The sequence below is a fragment of the Oreochromis niloticus genome, linkage group LG22, assembly GCF_001858045.2.
Source record: "Oreochromis niloticus isolate F11D_XX linkage group LG22, O_niloticus_UMD_NMBU, whole genome shotgun sequence".
Classification (NCBI taxonomy): domain Eukaryota; kingdom Metazoa; phylum Chordata; class Actinopteri; order Cichliformes; family Cichlidae; genus Oreochromis; species Oreochromis niloticus.
Genome location: NC_031985.2, coordinates 17,926,193 through 17,945,294, shown reverse-complemented (window position 1 = coordinate 17,945,294; position 19,102 = coordinate 17,926,193). Strand labels below are relative to the sequence as shown.

Below are 19,102 nucleotides of genomic sequence, written 5' to 3'. Positions count from 1 at the left end.
ACAGGAGATTATAAAATCCCTACATCCCATTGTAAAGTGTAGTGGACACTTTTAGGAAAGAGTTACTAGATGTACTCCATGCTCCCACTCAGGAAGTGATCCATAGCAGTGCACCTTACCTTTCTGTTCATCGCTGTCTTATTTGTGAGCGCTTGTGGGAAAATATCAGCTTTAAAAACTACAATATGTTTACTCTGCTTGCTTCTTTAGGTGAGCGGACATGGGTTGACCGGCGGCTCGGAGCACGCTGTCGAGGGAGAGCCGACCGAACATGTAAATGTCACTTAAGCTCACATCCTGCCTTTTGGTTTTCAGTTGCTTTGATGCATCAAACAGTGCGATGTAAAGGTCAAAATATTTTTTTTAAAAAACAACCCGCTCATACAGCTGCAGTACAGTGCAACCTGTGCTTTTATCCTACACCCATTAGATTTTTTTTTTAAAAAGGATGACTAAATTCCTCCTGTTCATGAGTAGGTACAGGCAAAGAGATTTGATCATTTCCACACTCGACGTGCCTCAAATTATCAAGTAGATGTGCTTGTTGTGTAGGCAGAAAATTTTCACCAGGCAAAATAAAAAATAAACTCCATCAGCAGTCGTATCAGAGGGCCTCACAAAAAATTGAAAATAAAAATTGTCATCAGAGGAAAAGCATGCTGTAAGGAATACAGTAGGGGCGGGGGGGGAGTCTGTTTCTCAAAGAAAAATGGTCCTTGATGTCAGGGAGCAGCTGGGGATAATCCTTGACAGCACCCTGAGGCGGTTGCTGAAGAGAGAAGCTAACAAAGTGTGCAGGTTTCTGTGCAAAAAAAATATGCTCCTAAAATCTCTGTAAACATCTAAAAACCTCAGTTTAACATTAGGAACTAGACTGTAGACTACTCCTTAATAAAAAAAAAAAAAATAAAACCACTCCATTCCCACTTTAGCAAGTCTCTTAAAAACAAATCTGGGAATTATTTTATATATTTGAGCTTTTCCTTTTTCAGTATTTGGAGTAAAAATATGTCATTTTTACCACAGAAGCAATTTTTAAAAGATTATTTTTGTTACGTGTAGCAGCATCACATCATAGCACAGCTGCCATCTGCTTGTTAGGCACTGACCATCTCTCATCTGCATGTTTTTAAGCAGCAGCATCTGCATAGCTACAGGTTTGAAAAGAGTGTGCTCTGCATCCGTCAGGTGTAGCGCGAACGGGGAGATGGCGTCATTTAAGTACACCCTGTTCAGACTGCAGAGTGCACTTTAAAACGTTTGACATCAAAGGTAACAGAATCGCAGGTTCACAAGTGTGTAACCATAATGAGTTTGTGCTAATGCACGATGCATAATTAGAGGGAGAAGCCTCACCGTGGGCCTTTTGTTCCTCGTTAAAGAAGTGATAATAGCAGACCTCACATCCTAAACACAGATGGCTTGTATCACGGCTCCGCCAAACAAATATGATTGCTGGCGTTATGTTATTTAATAATTTATGTCTTCTGTTTATCACATTGATGTACTATTCTGCATAATTTAATTTGTGGTCAATTATAACTGATATGTGATTATATTTAATTCTCTTTTTTTTTTGCATTTGATCTATATCATATTGCTGTACTTGTGTATATATATTTAATAGCATACATATACTGAATATCTGTATGAAAAGACACACCCCATTATGGGTTATTTGATGTTGATGAGATGATCTCCTCTCCTGTTTTAAGGGTGAGTGCAGGTTGCAAATGGAGGCCCAGCGCATTAGCCTGTCTCAGATCCATGCCGCCCAGTTTGAGCTGCTGCAGGAGGAGACCGATGCCCGCACACGCTCTCTGGAGCTGCAGCTGCAGGACCTGAAAGATCGCGGTGCGCAGGGTGAGCAGATGGAGAGCTTTGTGTGCATCTCTGCTTATGGCAAAGCAGAGCAGCAATCTGACGGGCTCATGTGTCCTCCACGATTTTTTTTTTTAATACTGCCTGCTTATAGTTATACATCAAAACCTGTATGATTTTATATTACCTACATCATTTTTGTGCTTGTTTTTCTTAGATGAACAAAAAAGCTTCAAATACCAGGATGTGATGCAAGCTGTGTCTGAAGAATGCACTGCGATTATTCTGGTAATTACTAAGGAATAATATTTGAATTTGGTGAATCCTTTTCTTCTTCTTTTTTTAAGTGTGGTGCTTTGTTATCATCTCACTCAACACGGTCTTTGTCTCTTTTCAGTCTTTTCGAAAAATCTTTGGTGAAAAGTTTTTGGTGAGCGTCGATGCAGAGAGCAAGCCGCTCACTTCAGAGGAACGACCAGTAACTAGTGACTCCACCTCCATTATCCTGGAGGCCAGAGGTACGCTTTTAATGAGTACATTATTACATGCAATATTTGTTTAAAACACATGGGTCTCCTGAATGCAACACCACGGGGTCACCGTTAATTACTGTGTAGCTACTAAATGCTGCAGGTGCACACTCAGATACAAAAACAAAATGTAACCCTTCTTTTTATTTTTCGTTCTTTTTATTTTTAGAGCTTTACAGAGAGCTTCAGCAGGTCAGAGAGAGGATTGAGCAGGAACATCGTCGACTCTCACAGCTCCAGGCTCTGCTGAGAGACGATGGGAACAAGGTAGAAACTTACTCACCTGCAGCCACAAGCTGTGCTTCAGTTCCACACTACAAGCTAATTCCAGCTAAGCTTTGAGTTTTTATTTTACCACAATCAAATATTTCAATATCAAATATTTTTGATATTTTGATTTGTTTTAAAAAAACAAAATGCTGTTTTTGGAAACATGTTCTGCTTTCTGTTTATGAAGTTTCATTGGCTGTGAAATTTCTTAAGTAGCAGGTTGGACTGCATGCATCAGTGCATGAATTGTGCTGTATCATTTTATGTTAGTATAAAACTGGAAAGTAAAATGTTTTGCTATGGCAATTATTCTATATGGGAAATAATATTTTATAGCTCTGAACTGTTTGTTTTGAGGAGCAGTAAAGATTAAAATATGCATGGAAGAGCACCACTAAATCTGTTGTTTTCCAGATGAATGAACTGCAGACGGCGTTCAATGAGCTGAAGAACAACAGTGAGAAGGAGATCTCTGATCTCCGAGAACAGGTCGCCTCTTTAAGCCCCTCAGCAAGCAAAGGTAAATCTGGAGTTCATTTTTCTGATAAAAAATTAAACGCTACTGTGTAAAAGCTCATGTAAGTTTGTAGTAATAACAATAATAATAATAATAAATCTTAAAGATCCCAGGTTTAGGATCACTATTATTAGTTCTCTTGTAAGCTGTCTGCAGCTGCAGGCTTTAAAGTGTTGCAGAGTTGTGCTGTTGAAGTGTGTGATGGTTGTTGTGCCCAGAAGGTCCCTCATACTTTGAGCTGGTGTGCTGTTTGCATGGTGCATTTTTAATTTTTGCATGAACTGCTTTGTATTCAGACTGTTTCTCAAACGTGTATAAAAGAATGCAAATGCAATGCAGTAAACAGCAAAACAACGTTTTGACTCTTCTGTCCAGAAATATTTAGTTTATCTTTTACCTGTAAATGTTATTACTCTGCTCGTTCATTTCTTGCTAGATATATGCATGTAGGCTTTTGGCACTGCAGCAGGCTGCATTCCCAGAACAGACATAAAAGTATCTTCTAATCAATTTAAATCTCTGATGCTTTCTAGTTTCAAATTTCACCTCTGTATCGATTAGATCTGGAGGAGCTGCCCGGTGCATCTGCCTCCCTTACCATGGAGTTGCAGAGGCTGAAGGCCGAGGCCAAGGAAAAGCAGCTGCAGCTGGAGGAGAGTCACAGGCAAGAGATGGAGCGTCTCAGAGCTCACTACCAGCAGCAGGCCACAGAGACGGAGGAGCGATATGCAACAGAGCTCTTCATGCTGCAGCAGCGACTGCAGGAGGTCACCACCCAATACAGGTGAAGCGAGTTCCTATAGAAATGTTTATACGCGTTTTAAGACAAATTAGTTTGTGAAGAAAACTTGCACAGATAAAAACAAGTCATAAGATATTTTCCACTGGGGAAAAAAACTGTAAAACACTTCAAACCCAAAAATTCATTTTTATAGATGACTTTACACTCCGTTGTTGTGTCATGTGAGACTTTTTAGTTTTTAAACAGCACTGAAGCTGCGCTGATACCATCTCGTCTTTACGCTTAAACACACGGACTCATTTTAATGCTCAGTTGGCCGGGTTTTTCTGTTCAGATTTGACATACACAAAGTGACATGAGTGACTGTACTAAAGATAACTTCAAACACAAGCTGGTGTGCACATCCTGTGCAGCACGTGGAAGCTACCTGACCCACTTCAGTTGACAACAAAGCCTTAACTAATGAAATATTCACTAGGCCGCCCACAAACATGTGGAAGTACCTTGTCAGCCTTTACATGTGGTTTTCAGAGAGAAGGGAGGCAATAAAAAAAGAAATCCACACGCTAAGTGCTATTTTCTTCAATTAAATAAACTTGTGGCCAAATTGTAAGCAGTTGTATCTCAAACGTGATCTCTGAACTGTATAAATCCTGTGTCTTCCATCGATCCTTTTTCACTCATCCAGCTTTTGGTTACCAGGGCAGTAAAGTTAGCCTTTATGTGCTAGCTCATACTTCCTACATACTTTGAGTTAGAGATATAATAAACTAAATACACATTTATATATTTTTAATGCATGAAAGCAGTCTTTCTTTCTTTCTTTTTTTTTTATAACTAAGACGCTGCTGCCCTCCACTGTTTGAGACTGTAAATATAAGCTTGTTTTCTAATAAAGTCTAATAAAAGATTTCCAGAGGTGTGGAATTCGGTCACAATTTTATATCCAAGTAAATTATTCTTACATATATATCTTTAATTAAATTACTCCAGAGTTGCACTCAGTATTTGTTTTTTTTGTTTCTAAACATTATTTTAAAATAAATAGTAAATTTACATCAGCAGCGTTTGACTTAATGAACTTCTTATAAACCTTTTTTTAAAAAGTGAAAATGATGAGTTGCAGCATATTTAATTTTGTTTTTTTTTAATCTGTTAGCCTCATTATTAATTATTGAAAAGATCATTTACATACATTTTTGGACAAAGACACAACATTTGTGTGCAATGATAGATAAAGCATGCGGCTCAATAATAATGTAAATGGCCTGTATTTGTATAGCGCTTTACTAGTCCCTAAGGACCCCAAAGCGCTTTACACATCCAGTCATTCACCCATTCACGCACACATTCACACACTGGTGATGGCAAGCTACATGTAGCCACAGCCACCCTGGGGCGCACTGACAGAGGCGAGGCTGCCGGACACTGGCGCCACCGGGCCCTCTGACCACCACCAGTAGGCAACGGGTGAAGTGTCTTGCCCAAGGACACAACGACCGAGACTGTCCAAGCCGGGGCTCGAACCGGCAACCTTCCGATTACAAGGCGAACTCCCAACTCTTGAGCCACTTGAGTTGACGGTTCTCCTTCGTTACTATTTTTTTTTATCTGAACAGTGCAGTGAATACCCCTTTTTTTGTTTTTTTTTGTCTCAGAGGTGCTCATCTTTACCCACTCAGCTGTCATTCTTAAACTTCTAAACTTGTTTTACGTCACAGTCGATGCTGACTTTGCATTTTATCTTTCTGCCTCTCCAGTGTTCCAGAGTCCGGCTCTGAGAGGATGGAGGAGCACAGAGAGGAACTAAAGGTTTGGTTTCCCCACTTTTCCTCTTCCTAAGTCTTCCACGTCACACGCAGCATATCGTAATACAAGCTGAAATATGAACTTGCATTAAGATGCTATGACAGTAAGGGTGGATAGGAGGGAACAGTTGAAGCCTTCAGGGTAAAACGTGCCCTAAATCCCCCGCCTCAATTCCACAACCAGCATCGAGAGTTAGTCCTATATCTAACGATTAAAAGGGGCCGGACGTTGCATAACGCCGTTTTAACCAAGCGGGCGTATTCTAGTTTTGGTGGCTGCATGAAAGGAGGATTCTGTCTTGCGTGAATGAACTGTGGTCCATTTAAGCCATTTCAACTTCTCTCTTTCCTCAGTTTGTCGTTCTTACTCCCTCTGACCTCAAAACTGCACGGCTCATGTTTTCAGGCTCTTACATCCTCACACAGAGATGAGAGAGGAAGATTGACAGAAGTGGGGATAAACTGAGGAAAAAATCTGGCACTTTCCGACGTTGTATGTTTTGATTTGAAGGGTCTAGCTTGCAGCAAGGCGGCAAGGAAGGCGAATGACTGTGAAATAGACAAGGAATGTCTCATCACAAGACAGAGTGGTAGTGTGTTAGTGGGAAGTGTTTCTGTATTGTAACGCAAGACATCGCTTTATCTCTTTATCATGTCTGGGAGGCAGGGAGAACAAAATGCTGTATTTAGCAGTGGATGAAGGATGGGGGGAGCTTAACTAGAGGAGCTGGTTATTTCAGGAACCGTCTTAAGGAACTTTTATTACTCAAATCTTCACAGCTTGCTTCGTTTTAACACACTGCTGCTGTTGTACACTTTTTGACTTCTTTCACTCTTTTTAGGAGCTGAGTGGGGAGGATTTGTCAGAGGAAGATGTGGAGCTGTCCCGATCTGTCAGGTCTGCAGGCCTGACAGCACAGCTGCAGGCACTGAGGAAAGCGCTCTATCACAAGTACCTCCAAGAAGTCGCTGCTCTCAAAGAACAGCACAGCAATGAGCTGAGGCGACTGAGAGAAGAAAGGGAACAGGAGGGGAGACCGGGAGATAGAGGAGAGAGAGAGCAGGATCTCAACGGGATCAGCGGTGCTGGAAGCTCCACCGAGAGCCTCGGGGTAGCCGCGCAGGTCCCTGTGGAAGAGAAGCAACACCGGGAGAGAGTGGAGGAGGAAGTCGCCAGGGTATGTGGACATGTATTATGAGTTTTTGTGCAAACATCAGGTCGAGAAAGCCACTGAGATCAACTGGTGTGATCTCGTTTTCAGAGGCTTGATCCTCAGGTCGTGAACGTTTATAGTATAGTTTGGGGACCCCAAAAATGAATCTTTTAGATCTCCATTGTGTCTCACATTAGACAAAATCATGAAGAAAATGTCTTTGGACCCATGGGTTTTTTTGTTTTTGTTTTTTAGGCTATAGTTCAGATGTCTGTGGAGTTTGCACAGCAGACTGAGCTGGCTCGAATCAACAAGCGTGCCCGTCAGACAAGCTCCTCCATGCAGACCCAGTCGGACGAGGCACTGGAGGACGGGGAGAAAGAGGAGCCGACTCGCAGAGATTCCCTCACTGCAGGCGGCAGGCTGGAAGAAGTTGAGAGGGAGCTCGAAGAGAGGGACACTGAGATTAGAAAGTTAAAGGAGGAGCTCCAGAAATCTGCAAAATCAGGACCTGAGCAGGTCAGTGTCATCTACTCAGCTGTCACATGCAATGCGTGCATCTGTTCTCCACTTTCAACCAATATCACACATGCATTTATTCCCTCTGACTGACTTATTTGCTGCTGTCATTAATTTTAAGATGTACCATGTCACAGTTCAGGTGTTGCGTCTATTGGGTTGAATCTAATTTGTATATCATTTATTTTTTTAAGTAGTAAGAGTAGTATTGCTTTTTGGCTGCTCTTACCTGAGAACTATGAGCTTGAATTTTGTTCCTCAATCTGGGATTTTTTTTATATGCAGAACTTTAATCAATAATGTGGAGGAAGCAGTTTGGTTCTGTATTATAATATAGTTTCACATTTTGCATACACACACCTACTTCATTAAAAAAATAGTTTTTAAGTATTTTAGTCGAATGATGCTGTAATTTATGAAATTTGTAAAGTTTCATCAACTATCTACCCTGCGTGCCCTGATTTCCATGTGCTGATTGAGTATAATGTTATTTTTCAAAGCGCTCCTCCTGCCTTCACCAGCCATTTACTGCATGATTAAGCTTTAACTGTGTGATAGCAGAGGCTGTCACTTTGAGTTTTCCTTGTGGTATGAGTTACTCCAGCCCACTCTCTAATATAGTATACTAAAAAAAACAACTACTAATACTTATATAGGCAAATCTAGCCTAAGAACATACAGTTGGTCTAGTTTACAAACTGTGATGCTGAAGCTTTCAGTTTAATCTCAAAAGTACAATTTTCAGAATCAGAATACTTTATTAATCACTAAATCAATAAAGAAATTATGTGGTTACATTTGCTCCAAGACAATTAGAACAGTAACTAAATAAACAAAATTAAATAATACAATATATTACAAAGTTCACAAAATATAGGAAATGGCTCTAATATATAAATCTTCAAAATATTACAGAGATTAAATATATATCAAATCTTATAGATTAATGCATATTTATCAGTTGTTTATTGTATCAATGTATTCTTTATGTGCAAAAGAGATCCCTGGTTCAGCCAGAGTCTGACTGAAATTGGAAAATATCAACCTCGTCACAACTAGAAAAAATCAGTTACTATCTAGTTTTTTTGCTATTAGAGACTAATTACAAACTAGCTGACTACTCAGACGTTGAGTGTGCAATACCCGTAGCGTTTGGTTGACCGCTTCTGATTGCATGGCAATTACAATCAAAAGTTGAGCCGTTTTGCCTCCAAACAGTCGGTCTGGCTCAGGCTGACTGCAATCACTCTCAGACAGAGTGAACGTTTGCAAATAATTTCTGGGTAATTTAGAAAAGTAGACAAGTCGGCCACACTCAGCTGGTTACCCTGGTTATGTTCTGGTTGTAGTCCTATTTAAAAGCAGCAACTGCCTGTTTTTCTGGGGGAAGGAGGGGGTTTGAAATTAAACCATCTGAGTCTCTGTTTCATATCTAAAAGGTTTTGACTGGACTGAATGCAATTAGCTAATGTGAATTTCTATAGATGGCAACAGATTTTCAAATTCATTACACAAGGTAGCAATAGCTCTGGTTGTGCTGTTGTCTCCAAGCAGCGTTTTCCCTGGAGTGACCGAGACATTGTACAATTACTTGTTAAAGCAGCTTTGTTAGAGTTAGTTGTTTGTGGTTCCATTTAGGAAAATAATTTTAAAAATCCCTTTGTATTTGTTTTTGTAATACTCAGAAATAACATGACTAAGGTAGTTTGCATATTCTACAACAAACCGCAGACATTCACAGTCTGACCTTGGTTTCACTGTCTCATTTAAACCTTAAATGCATTTTCCTGTTTTCGGGTGTCCCAGTGTGCAGTGTTGTGTTCTTACTAAAGAATATTAGGAAATAGTAGCATGCAAAACATGTGCTGAAAAAGTTGAAAGAACTACCGCTTGTATTGCAAAGTACATTAACACCTGGTATGTAATCAGTCCAGTAGAATGTCTGGATCCACATTAGTTAGCAGTTTTGCAGTAAGATGATGTCTCCAACTATTTACTTATTTTGGTTTGTCACTTATGATTTGAGCAAACTAGTAAACTGATCCCATAAACTGTTTGATTGGGGGCAACGATGGGATAAACTTTGCATTACTGCTGCTCTTCCAGGAGGTGGAGCTATTGCCTCTGCCAGTCTTTGTGCCTCAGGTGCACCTGTTGCCATAGCAGCACAAAGATAGTAGTGTTTCTCTCAGCTCCAAGGGAGTTAAAGTGTGTCTTTGTGTGCGCTCGTAAAAAGGCCAGTGTGTCTATGTGCGCCTTGCTGGGCCTGATTTGAATTCACTTTTACTAATGGTCGCGCACGCTCAGCACGCTCTCCGCTGCTGTCGAGAGTTTTCAGGAGTGTTTACGCTGCCGAAACTTTGCAATGACGGGGCTGCTGTCTGTGTTTTCTCTGCTGCCCGTCCAGCCCTTAAAGAAGGAAGATGGCGGTGATGGAGAAGCCGAGGACGACGGCGATCCAGGTGGGTCGGGAACAACGAAGGCTGATGAACGCAAACTGTCTTCGCAGGACGACGAAGATTCTTCTGATAAAGAGGCTGAGAGGTACCTCTGCATTCATACTTTCAACACATCACTGTTGTGTGGACAGATGCTCAGTTTGTTTTTACGATAACCTGTTGACTGAGTGCCGCACACATATTTATCTATCCAGTTGTTCACATGTGAACACCTCTTCAGTTTTTTTTTTTTTTTTTTTAATGAGTTTGGTACTAACTCTTCATCTTCTGATGATTTTTAGAAACCTGTTGCGTAAAGCCAACATGAAGCTCAGTCAGGTGCTGGTTGAAGTCTTAAAGACCACAGCAGCAGCAGAGGAAACGATGGGCCTCCACATGCAGAGTCTGCGTGATGCTTCCGGTGCAGCACAACTTCCCCACCCCACCACACAGTCAGCCAATACAGAGCCACTCCGACTTTATAACACAGGTGAGTAACATCAAAATTCAGCAGTAGTTCAATACTGAATCCAGTTATTAGCCAAAAACAAACAAGTGAAAGAGCAGTCTGCAAAACTTAAAAATATGATTATATGATGTGTTTGGACTGAAAATACTGCTGATAGTAGCTGACCTTGTAGTATGAAAGTCATCATCAAAAACTGCACTGATTCATTTCTTAAGATTTCTTTAAAACTCTGGAATTTCAAATTTGATTAGTCTCGCTCGAAACACAAAATATAGCAATGGCACTAAATCCACAGTCATTTTAGCATCTGTAGCGGCAATTTAATTGCTTCTGTCATCAATAGGAAATGCAGTACCATGTGCCTGAACAAGGAGATGTCGCCTTCTGTGGAAAAAGTTGTCAAGCCAACATTTAATGCGATCAGATGCAGATAACAGTGCTGATGGTCGTATAATTGAGGTGATAGAAAAGTATTAGATTGACCTAAATGGTTGATTAAAGGTGAGGGTTATGTCTCCATGGAGGCTAAGCATAACACCGGCTCATGTTACCTTTAGATCCTGGATTCATTTGTTATTTTGATACTTCCTAAAAAGACATGCTCATAGTAATCGGTGACCTGCAGGTCATCAATAGGACATCAGAGGTTAGATGATTAATTGGCTAACCTGGCGTAAGTCCAATGTTAGACTTTATCATGCATGCATTTCAAGTTGTTGTCACTGCACAGACACTAAACATGTCCGCCCGTATGCCTGCACTCTCCAAACAGACTGAGAAATATTGTAATAAGAACATCTACCTGTCTGTTGAGTCCACAAGTGAGTATAGACCCTGTCTCGGTTCTTCTTACTTTGTTTTTTTGGTGGAATATTACCTCTAAAGCGGGCACTGAAGATTACAAGACATTCTTGGCACTTTTGTACAAATTCCTATTATAACAGAGACTTTTGCTGATTACAGGTATTTTCAGCCCAGGTCAAAGTGGAATAAAAAGCCAAAAAGTATCTTAAAAAAGTGTTGTTGTGCTTATCTGGGAGGTGTTCAACGTAACAATTAAGGCTTTTTTTTTTTTGCTTTTTTTTTATTGCACAACTTTTCTCAAAAGCTTGTTTTGCCATGACTGATATCGGTCATAAAGTCCAGTCAGTCGTGTATGCACGGTAGATCGGGGTTGGTCTTATCACATGCTTTCATGCAAAACAGTTGGAGCTGGTGAATCACCTACCTGTGTGACATTTATATATGCAACCGTGGCAGCACTTTATCTCATCTCCCCTTTTTTATGAAAGCATATTTAAAACACAGTTGAGCAACAAATGCCTGTAAAAGTCACAAAACATCACACATAAGTGTGCCCGTGTTGCACAGCAACTACAGCGCTTTAAGTGTTTTTGTGCCACTTTAATTCATTAACTTTTCTGTTAGTTTGTTTTGCATTACCCCCCACAATGTGAACTCTTCCGAGTTTTGTTACCGGGTTGCATAAGAAGTCTTTCATTTAGGAACAGAGCCAGTCGGGTTTTACACGTTTGTTGTGGTTACGATTAGAGAAACATGAACAATTCAACCAGCGTCATAATTAAACCGGCTCGTGTCCTTCAGAAGCTGCTTTGTCCTGTTGTGCTGCATCTTTATGCCGCATTGCCTTCTTCTTCTGCTATCATGATACTGTGTGATTATGACCTTAATAACATAATGTGAGTTACATAATCTGTCAGCTGTGTTACAGGCAGTTATGCGAGTGTGCTGTACCCAGTTTGAACTGGATGATGTGTGCACGCTCACCCTTATTTTGGTTATATATATTTAGCACTCTTTGGCGTATGACTAGCATTTTTAATGCTTATCCAACATGAAACTTTAAACTGCTGCGTCCTTACTTAGCATCTGTGAGTTCATGTTGCTTCCTCGCAGTACTTTGGTTAATCTGACATTGGGCACCACTCAGAGGCCCTAACTGAACTTTTAGATACAGACTATTAGATTTAACTTAAAATATGCACATGTTGAAACAAACATGATGAATTTCTGCCTTCTGTTGCTCTGGTTATATTCCAGGTTATACTTCAGGACGTTTACGGGCCGGTGAGACTGCTGCAGACAACGTGAGCATGTGGTCCAGGGAGATGAAGACTCCTGAGGGTCTGGAAGTGTCCCAGCAGATGATGGACAGTCTGCTGCTCGGGGCAGGACCTCAGCTCGAGAACGAGGAATATTTAATGGGAATCAGCAGCCGACTGCAGACGGCTCTGGAGAAAATGTTGATGGCCATCACTGACACCACTAACCAGGTATACCCCAAGCATTGTTGGTTGTTAATGATTTGAGTTGTCCCCTTCCATTCATTTATGCAACTTTTTATTGGGTAGCTCACCTGTGAGTCTTTTCTTAATGGGCAAATTTAGTTAATTAATTAAACATGCATAATAATAATAAAAAAAAACCAAACAATACTTGATCTTTTTGATATTTACTGGTACTCTCTGCATGCTGAGACTTGCATAAGAAGACGAGTACTGCTCTCTAAATACGAGGGAAGAGCTGGCAGGAAGTTAGCTTACCATACAGGCTAGAAACAAGGGGGAAACAGCTCATGTGGCTTGGTCCAAAGATCAAAAATCCCCTAAAAGTACCTCTTTAACTCACCAGTTAACTTAGTACATTTCATTAATTAGCAAACCAACTCATAAAAATAATTTCCAGGGAACCAGAGGTATCATTCTCCTAATTAAGCCTTCATTAAAAAAGCAAATGATAATAAATTAAAGTTTAGCATGAGACCACAAGCTTGAATATTTGACATTTTTCTTGCTCTGACTCATTTTGACACCTTGCCCTAGCTTATTGTCCTCTGTCCAGTGAAACTGGTTCTCTGTGGGTTCAGGTTTCAGAACAATCCCTCATGAATCACCCTGTGTTTGTGTCCCTAAAAGTTACCAATAAACAGAAAGCTCTAGTGACACATGTAGGCTTTGTCAAAGTATTTAAATGCACACACTCAACTCCGTCACCCCGCTCCCCTTCTCTCGTTCTACTCCTGTTCATGGAGGCATAATAGGGATGAGGTGGCAGATTGTGGCTGGCAACAAAGTTGTCCTGTCTAGAAACTCGCACACAAAAGAGCAGCCTCATTCCCAGCGGTTGCCTGTAGATACGAGGAGTATTTACACAGAGCTTTTGTCCGGCCTCCCAGCCTATCGTAGTCCAGTTCCACCAGAACAGCTCCATCCCCCTCCCCTTAGGCCGTCCACGTAGAGCGTGTCCTGTGACAACGCGCAGAGACGAGGCCAGTCTAACTAGGCCAGTGAGCGTGTTACAGTAACTGACTGCACAGCACATCACCCCAGCGGCTGAAATTCATGCGTTATTCATGCTTGAGTGAGCTTTATCGTGGCAATCTAAAAATAGCTTTAAAGAAATTTCAGGCTGTTGTTTTAGCATTCATTTACACCACACTGTTATTTATGGAATCACTGGATGTTAGGGTTTTTTGGCGTGTTTGTTTGTTTTTTCAAAGGGTATATTCTGCAAATTTTGTTAAGAGTAATAATTTGGGTAACCAAATAATCATTTTAAGCAGCTATACCAGGATGAACTCTTCTAACAGAGCAACATGTGCTCTAGTAATTTTAAATAGTGACTTTTAACCATTCTCTGACATTATATAGACCAAATAATTTTATAAAGGTAGTTAAGAAACTGCTACAAGGTGAAAATGATCCTTATTTGTTCTCCAGTAAAGAAATACTGAAGTTTTTACAAGCTGCTTTTTAATTTGTGTGTACTTCTCCAAGTACATGCAATTAATCGCACCCATAAACTTGTAATCAACAAAGCCTCTAATGGCTTCTCAGTGATTTTCCTGCTGCTATTGATCCTGTGTTCATTTGTCTTGTCCCTGACTGGTGCTAAGTGATCATGTCTTGGATTGATGTAACAAGCCCGATCAGGAATGTTAACTGTCTGTTGAACAACCGCTGTAAATTATTTGCCTGGGGTGTTTGCGTGGTTATTGCCCACTCCCATTATACGTGGGCGAGATGTGGAAATTGCTCGTGTGCAGCAAATTCAAAAGTTGACACTACAAATGGAGACTTTACTTTAGGATTGACCAAGAGGCAGCGTGTCCAAAAGCCTTAATTGCTTTTTTTTTTTTTTTTTTGCTGCTGTGCACAGAAAAAGGAATCTGGTTTGACAGCTTTCTGAAGGGAGTGTGTTTTGTCTGTGGTTATTTCTGTGTATAGGGAGTGTGTGTGTGTGTGTGAGATCTATTTGCAAGTCTACCTAGCCCTCTGGATTGAAGCCACACCTGCTTCCCTCCCACTTTATTTTTCAGCAGTATCCTGCTCTCTGTGATGAATGTAGGAAGTGGAAAAAGTGTCCTCGTCTGATTGTTGAAAATGCTTTTGGATGGTTTGGATTTGAATCTTTTTTTTCTTCTTTTTTTCCCCCTGTGGCACAAGCGTAGAGATGGGTAAAGGAAGTTTAGCAGTGTGACAGTATCTCTCGCTGGTAGTAAGTAAACCTCGCCTGACAGGAGAGTAATGAGGGGATATTATGGTAAGAGCATGGGAGCATGCGTGGAGAGGGAATGACAGCAACCCTAGAAGGAAGTAAGAAGGAAAGAGTGAGTGACTACAGATCTGAGCGCTGTCATTTCACCCTTGGCCGACTGCTGCTCGGACTAAACAATTAAAAAGGGGGCCAGTGGGAGGCTTCCCTGCAGGTTTGGGTTGCTACAGCGGCATAGTATTGTTAATGAATCTCCAGAGAGAGAAAGCAGGCGGAGGGACAGGAGAGCAGGCGGGAGCAGATGTGGGGGTGTGAGCTTCACTGAGCGGTATGATATGGTTTCACTTCGAAGAAAAAGAAGAGCAGAGAGAAGGCTGGGGAGCTTTAAAGAAGGCATAGAGCAAAGAAATGCTTGTCTTTGTGTTTACGTACCTCCTGCAGTCACGGTCAGGAATGCCCTTTAACCTACTGGACCCAGAAATGACTTCCACCTGCTGCCGAGGATGACACTTTCTAGTAGGATCATAAAATCCTCACCCTCGCCGGATGATTTTCTCTCTCAACATTTACCTGGATGTTTTTTCTACCTCAACCAGAAAGCATGTGATTGAGGTGACGTGAATGTCACCTTCTCCAAAGATTGTTTACTCTTCTGCCGTGCATACCAAACACATAGAAACTGTTGCTTGGAGCTATCCACAACACTATTCACGCCTTCATCCCCCGCTGGACTTCATTGTCATTCTCAGTTTGCCTAGCTCAGCCTGACGGATAACAGCACCTGGAAATCCTTTTTGATGACTTCAGATAAGATTCAAAGTGAGGTCCTCCCATCATCCGTACGTCGTCTACCATGGATTCATATCGCTCTTACTGGAACTCGAGTATGCAGAACAGCACGTGGCTCGAAGGGGAGGACAAGGATGTGTACGAGGTGGAATCTCGCATACCCCTTCCTCGACCTTTCCCATTTTGCAGCACGCTGAACGAGAAAAACGCCGTGGTGGTGCAGACCCAGATTTCACATGTCAATCACAGGACTAGCGGCCACCTTCTTAAAGTCGTCTCCAAAATCTCCCTGCCCACTCCCCCTTATACAGTAAGTTTACACCTGGTAACCCACAGATGGACTGTGTGTAAATTATACTTGTAGAGGTTGTTTGTGCCACTCTTTACAGCTCAGTAGTTCAGATCTACATATTCAGGTGTGAGCTGAACCGTTCCACGTAGGCACACTTGGTAAACGATTATAACTTCTTTGTGGCAGGATCATGTTACTACTTCCTATAATTTTACAATCAGACCTTTGCTCAGGGAGATATGGAAATCCATGGAAAGGAAGTGTGAAATGAGGTAACGTGCTCCTGGTTTATTGCGTTTTAATGATTTCATAGCTGTCCACAAGAAAAATATGCCTTCTGTCACATGACCAGCACAAGAATGATATAATTATTGTATCACATCCTGCACATAACCACAGTTTATTACTCGCTTTAGCTGGCTCTTTACGCAATGCCAGCACACATGTTGAAGTTTGTTTATCATAACAACATTGTACACAGACACTGCTGAATGCTGTTGTCAAAGCATTTGTAATGGTTGTTATACTTACAGAACACTTTTATTTTAAACATACTTAATTTGTTTTGCCAGTTTTTGTTCTTGCTGTAAATCCTTTGAAAGATGGGCAGTGTAGTGGTATGGTGGTTAGTACTGTGGCGTTACAACAAGAACCTCCTGGTTGGCTGTGGAGTTTGCCTGTTCCCCCAAGTGTACCTGAGTTTTTGTGACTTCCTCCCACAAACATAACACATGCTCGTTAGGTTAATTGGTTGTTCTAAATTGTCTTCAGGTGTTTCTGAGGTCAGTAACAGCTGGGGCAGTTGGACAAGTTGACAATCTTATTCTTATATAGGCTGATGGATACACTTCAAATCAATATCTGGATCTTCTTCTTCTTCTTCTTTCAGCTGCTCCCATTAGGGCAGGGATGTCAAATTCATTTTACATTGTGAGCCATTTACAGCCCCTTGTAATTGGGCCAAACAAGTGAAACTCCCCTTTCTGTCTCCCATTGAAAATGCTATGTCCAGATCATTGAACAGAATCAACCTTTTGGGACTCTTTCTGTCAGTGTAAAGAAATTTCACTACACATTTAATCCTTGAGATACCTTAATATAAGAAAGAGAAGTATAATAGTAAAGAAATGCTGCTGTAATTAAATGAAATGAAAAAAATCTCTGTCCTCTTAAATTGTAAGAAATGAATAAGTAAGTGTAAGTGTGTAAGTAAGATGACAGCAAGTGTATCCATGTGTACAGTGAATAGTGTGCAATGGATACACAGTGTAGCCCATCCTCATATTATTTAAAAAAAAAGAAAGAAAATGAATTATTGCCTAATTATTTTGGTGTCTCGTGAATGCGGGAAATCTTTTATCAGTAAACGTAAAGCTGTAAAACATATGAAAATATAGTTGAAAGTCCAAAATTTAAGCCCCCTTCACCTTCTCCAAAATTCTCCATTGGGGGTGGATTGAAGTCTGTTGGACTGATTCTGGCCCCCAGGACCTTATGTTTCACACCCCTGCTTTAGAGGATCACCTGCCTTCGTCTCATCCTATCCCTAGCATCCTCCTCTGTCACATCAACCCTCTGCATGTCTACCTTCACTCCATGCATGGATCTTCTCTGTGATCTTTCTATTTTCCTCCTGCATGTTCAACATGATATGTCCAGTGTGTCCATTATCCCTCCTCTGCACGTCAGTTCTAATCAATATGTGCATATAGGTGGTTAATCACAATTTGACATCTGTGCAAAATGAAATACACATGAGCAGAAAGAGGTTTAAAGTGCTTTTATACATGGGGTACAATTATAATATCACAATAAAAATGATGCACAAATTATCATCAAGCTGTCCAAACCAAAATTTAAAAATTTCATTTCAATGAGAGATGTCCTCGTCATCATCTTCTATTCACTGATGTAGAAAATTTAAAGTTGTATGTCAAATTAGTGGGCTTTAATGAAATAGTGCATTTTCACAGTAATGTTTGAAACATTAAGAATCTTTAGTGTAAAGACTCCTTCATTCTTGTTAAAGACCATCTCTTTCCACTTCTCCTCTCAGGTCGAACATGCCCGGATGACCCAGACTGAGCTGATGCGGGAGTCCTTCCGCCACAACCAGGAGATGAACGAGCTCCTCCAGAAGCAGGAGGAGCTGCAGGAGAGGTTGATGGAGGAGGCTCGGGCACGGGAGCAGCTGGCTCTGGAACTTCACCGAGCGGAGGGTGAGGTTTTACTTTTATGTAGAAAAATCTTCATTCTTACAAAGTGACTGAAGGAACTGAGCTATAGCTTCATTTTAATTTAAGTGCTGATCAATTTTTATGTGAGGCAGGAAAGCATTCGCTCTTTGTGGGGCCTGTAAGACACACTTCCTTTACAGTAGCCTCTTAGACTCTGATCGATGATGTGATAAAGTGAGTCTGTCGAATGATTAGAGAAAATGGGGAGAGCTGCATTAAGTGGAAACGTGTGTGTGTGTGCATGGGTTGGAGGCTGTCACGGGGAGTGATGGGATCAGCTGTTTGAGAGGCCATCTGTGGTGAGAACTCAACAAATGGTAATTATTGTTTCTGAGCCTGTCTTTGGGTTTGTGTTTGAACATTTGATTGCATCTGTGTGACAACAACATTATGAAGGGCTGTGAATGGTGGTGAGGGTAATCACGAGAGAACAATTTTAAATATTTAAGCTGTTAAAGTCAGTAGGGCAGTTTAAATGCTGAGATGGGCCTGGCTGTCCATGTCAGAGACAGCTGCCCTATGAGGGTCAGCTGTTGCACCCATATGCATGCTCACAGAGACACACACGGGACCCACTACATCCACTACACTGTCGTTTAAAGCCCAGTTTGGTAGCAGTAGAGAACAAGAATAATTTCCTTCTGATTAGCTGATTGGACGCAGTGAGCAGCGGTGAGTTTATCACATTTTTAATCTCACTTCTTTTTTTTTTTAAAGATCCTGTTGCAGTGTTTGTTTTCAGTAATCCTAGATGAGATGCAAATATTTGATGTCATAAAATAACTTCATACTTTTATAGGTAGGGCTGTAACAGTAATGATAATTTTGCAACTGTACATCACATGATACCTTCTGTCCTTTGACCCTTGATTTAAATGTGGAAAAACTCATTTAGAACTTTTTTTTAGCAGCAGTAACTTCAAAGAAAATCAACTAATCCTCACTTTATACACACATAAAAGTCTCATTCATCAAAACAGCTGGGAGGTAATTTTCAGTCA

The 19,102-nt window shown here is 40.9% G+C and overlaps 1 protein-coding gene across 4 annotated transcripts in view; it reads left to right on the top strand.

Annotated features, from left to right (window-relative positions):
• Positions 1-19,102, top strand: part of akap9 (A kinase (PRKA) anchor protein 9) — a 68,303-nt gene that overhangs the window by 23,971 nt on the left and 25,230 nt on the right. For all 4 annotated transcript variants that reach the window (XM_025902522.1, XM_019350651.2, XM_025902523.1 and 1 more), the window contains 14 exons: positions 211-273; positions 1,716-1,863; positions 2,039-2,109; positions 2,219-2,339; positions 2,521-2,618; positions 3,036-3,141; positions 3,700-3,922; positions 5,641-5,692; positions 6,531-6,866; positions 7,098-7,361; positions 9,769-9,905; positions 10,102-10,289; positions 12,330-12,562; positions 17,921-18,083. In XM_025902522.1, coding sequence (XP_025758307.1) covers positions 211-273; positions 1,716-1,863; positions 2,039-2,109; positions 2,219-2,339; positions 2,521-2,618; positions 3,036-3,141; positions 3,700-3,922; positions 5,641-5,692; positions 6,531-6,866; positions 7,098-7,361; positions 9,769-9,905; positions 10,102-10,289; positions 12,330-12,562; positions 17,921-18,083 — 2,203 coding nt within the window. The remainder of the gene's footprint in view (positions 1-210; positions 274-1,715; positions 1,864-2,038; positions 2,110-2,218; positions 2,340-2,520; positions 2,619-3,035; positions 3,142-3,699; positions 3,923-5,640; positions 5,693-6,530; positions 6,867-7,097; positions 7,362-9,768; positions 9,906-10,101; positions 10,290-12,329; positions 12,563-17,920; positions 18,084-19,102) is intronic.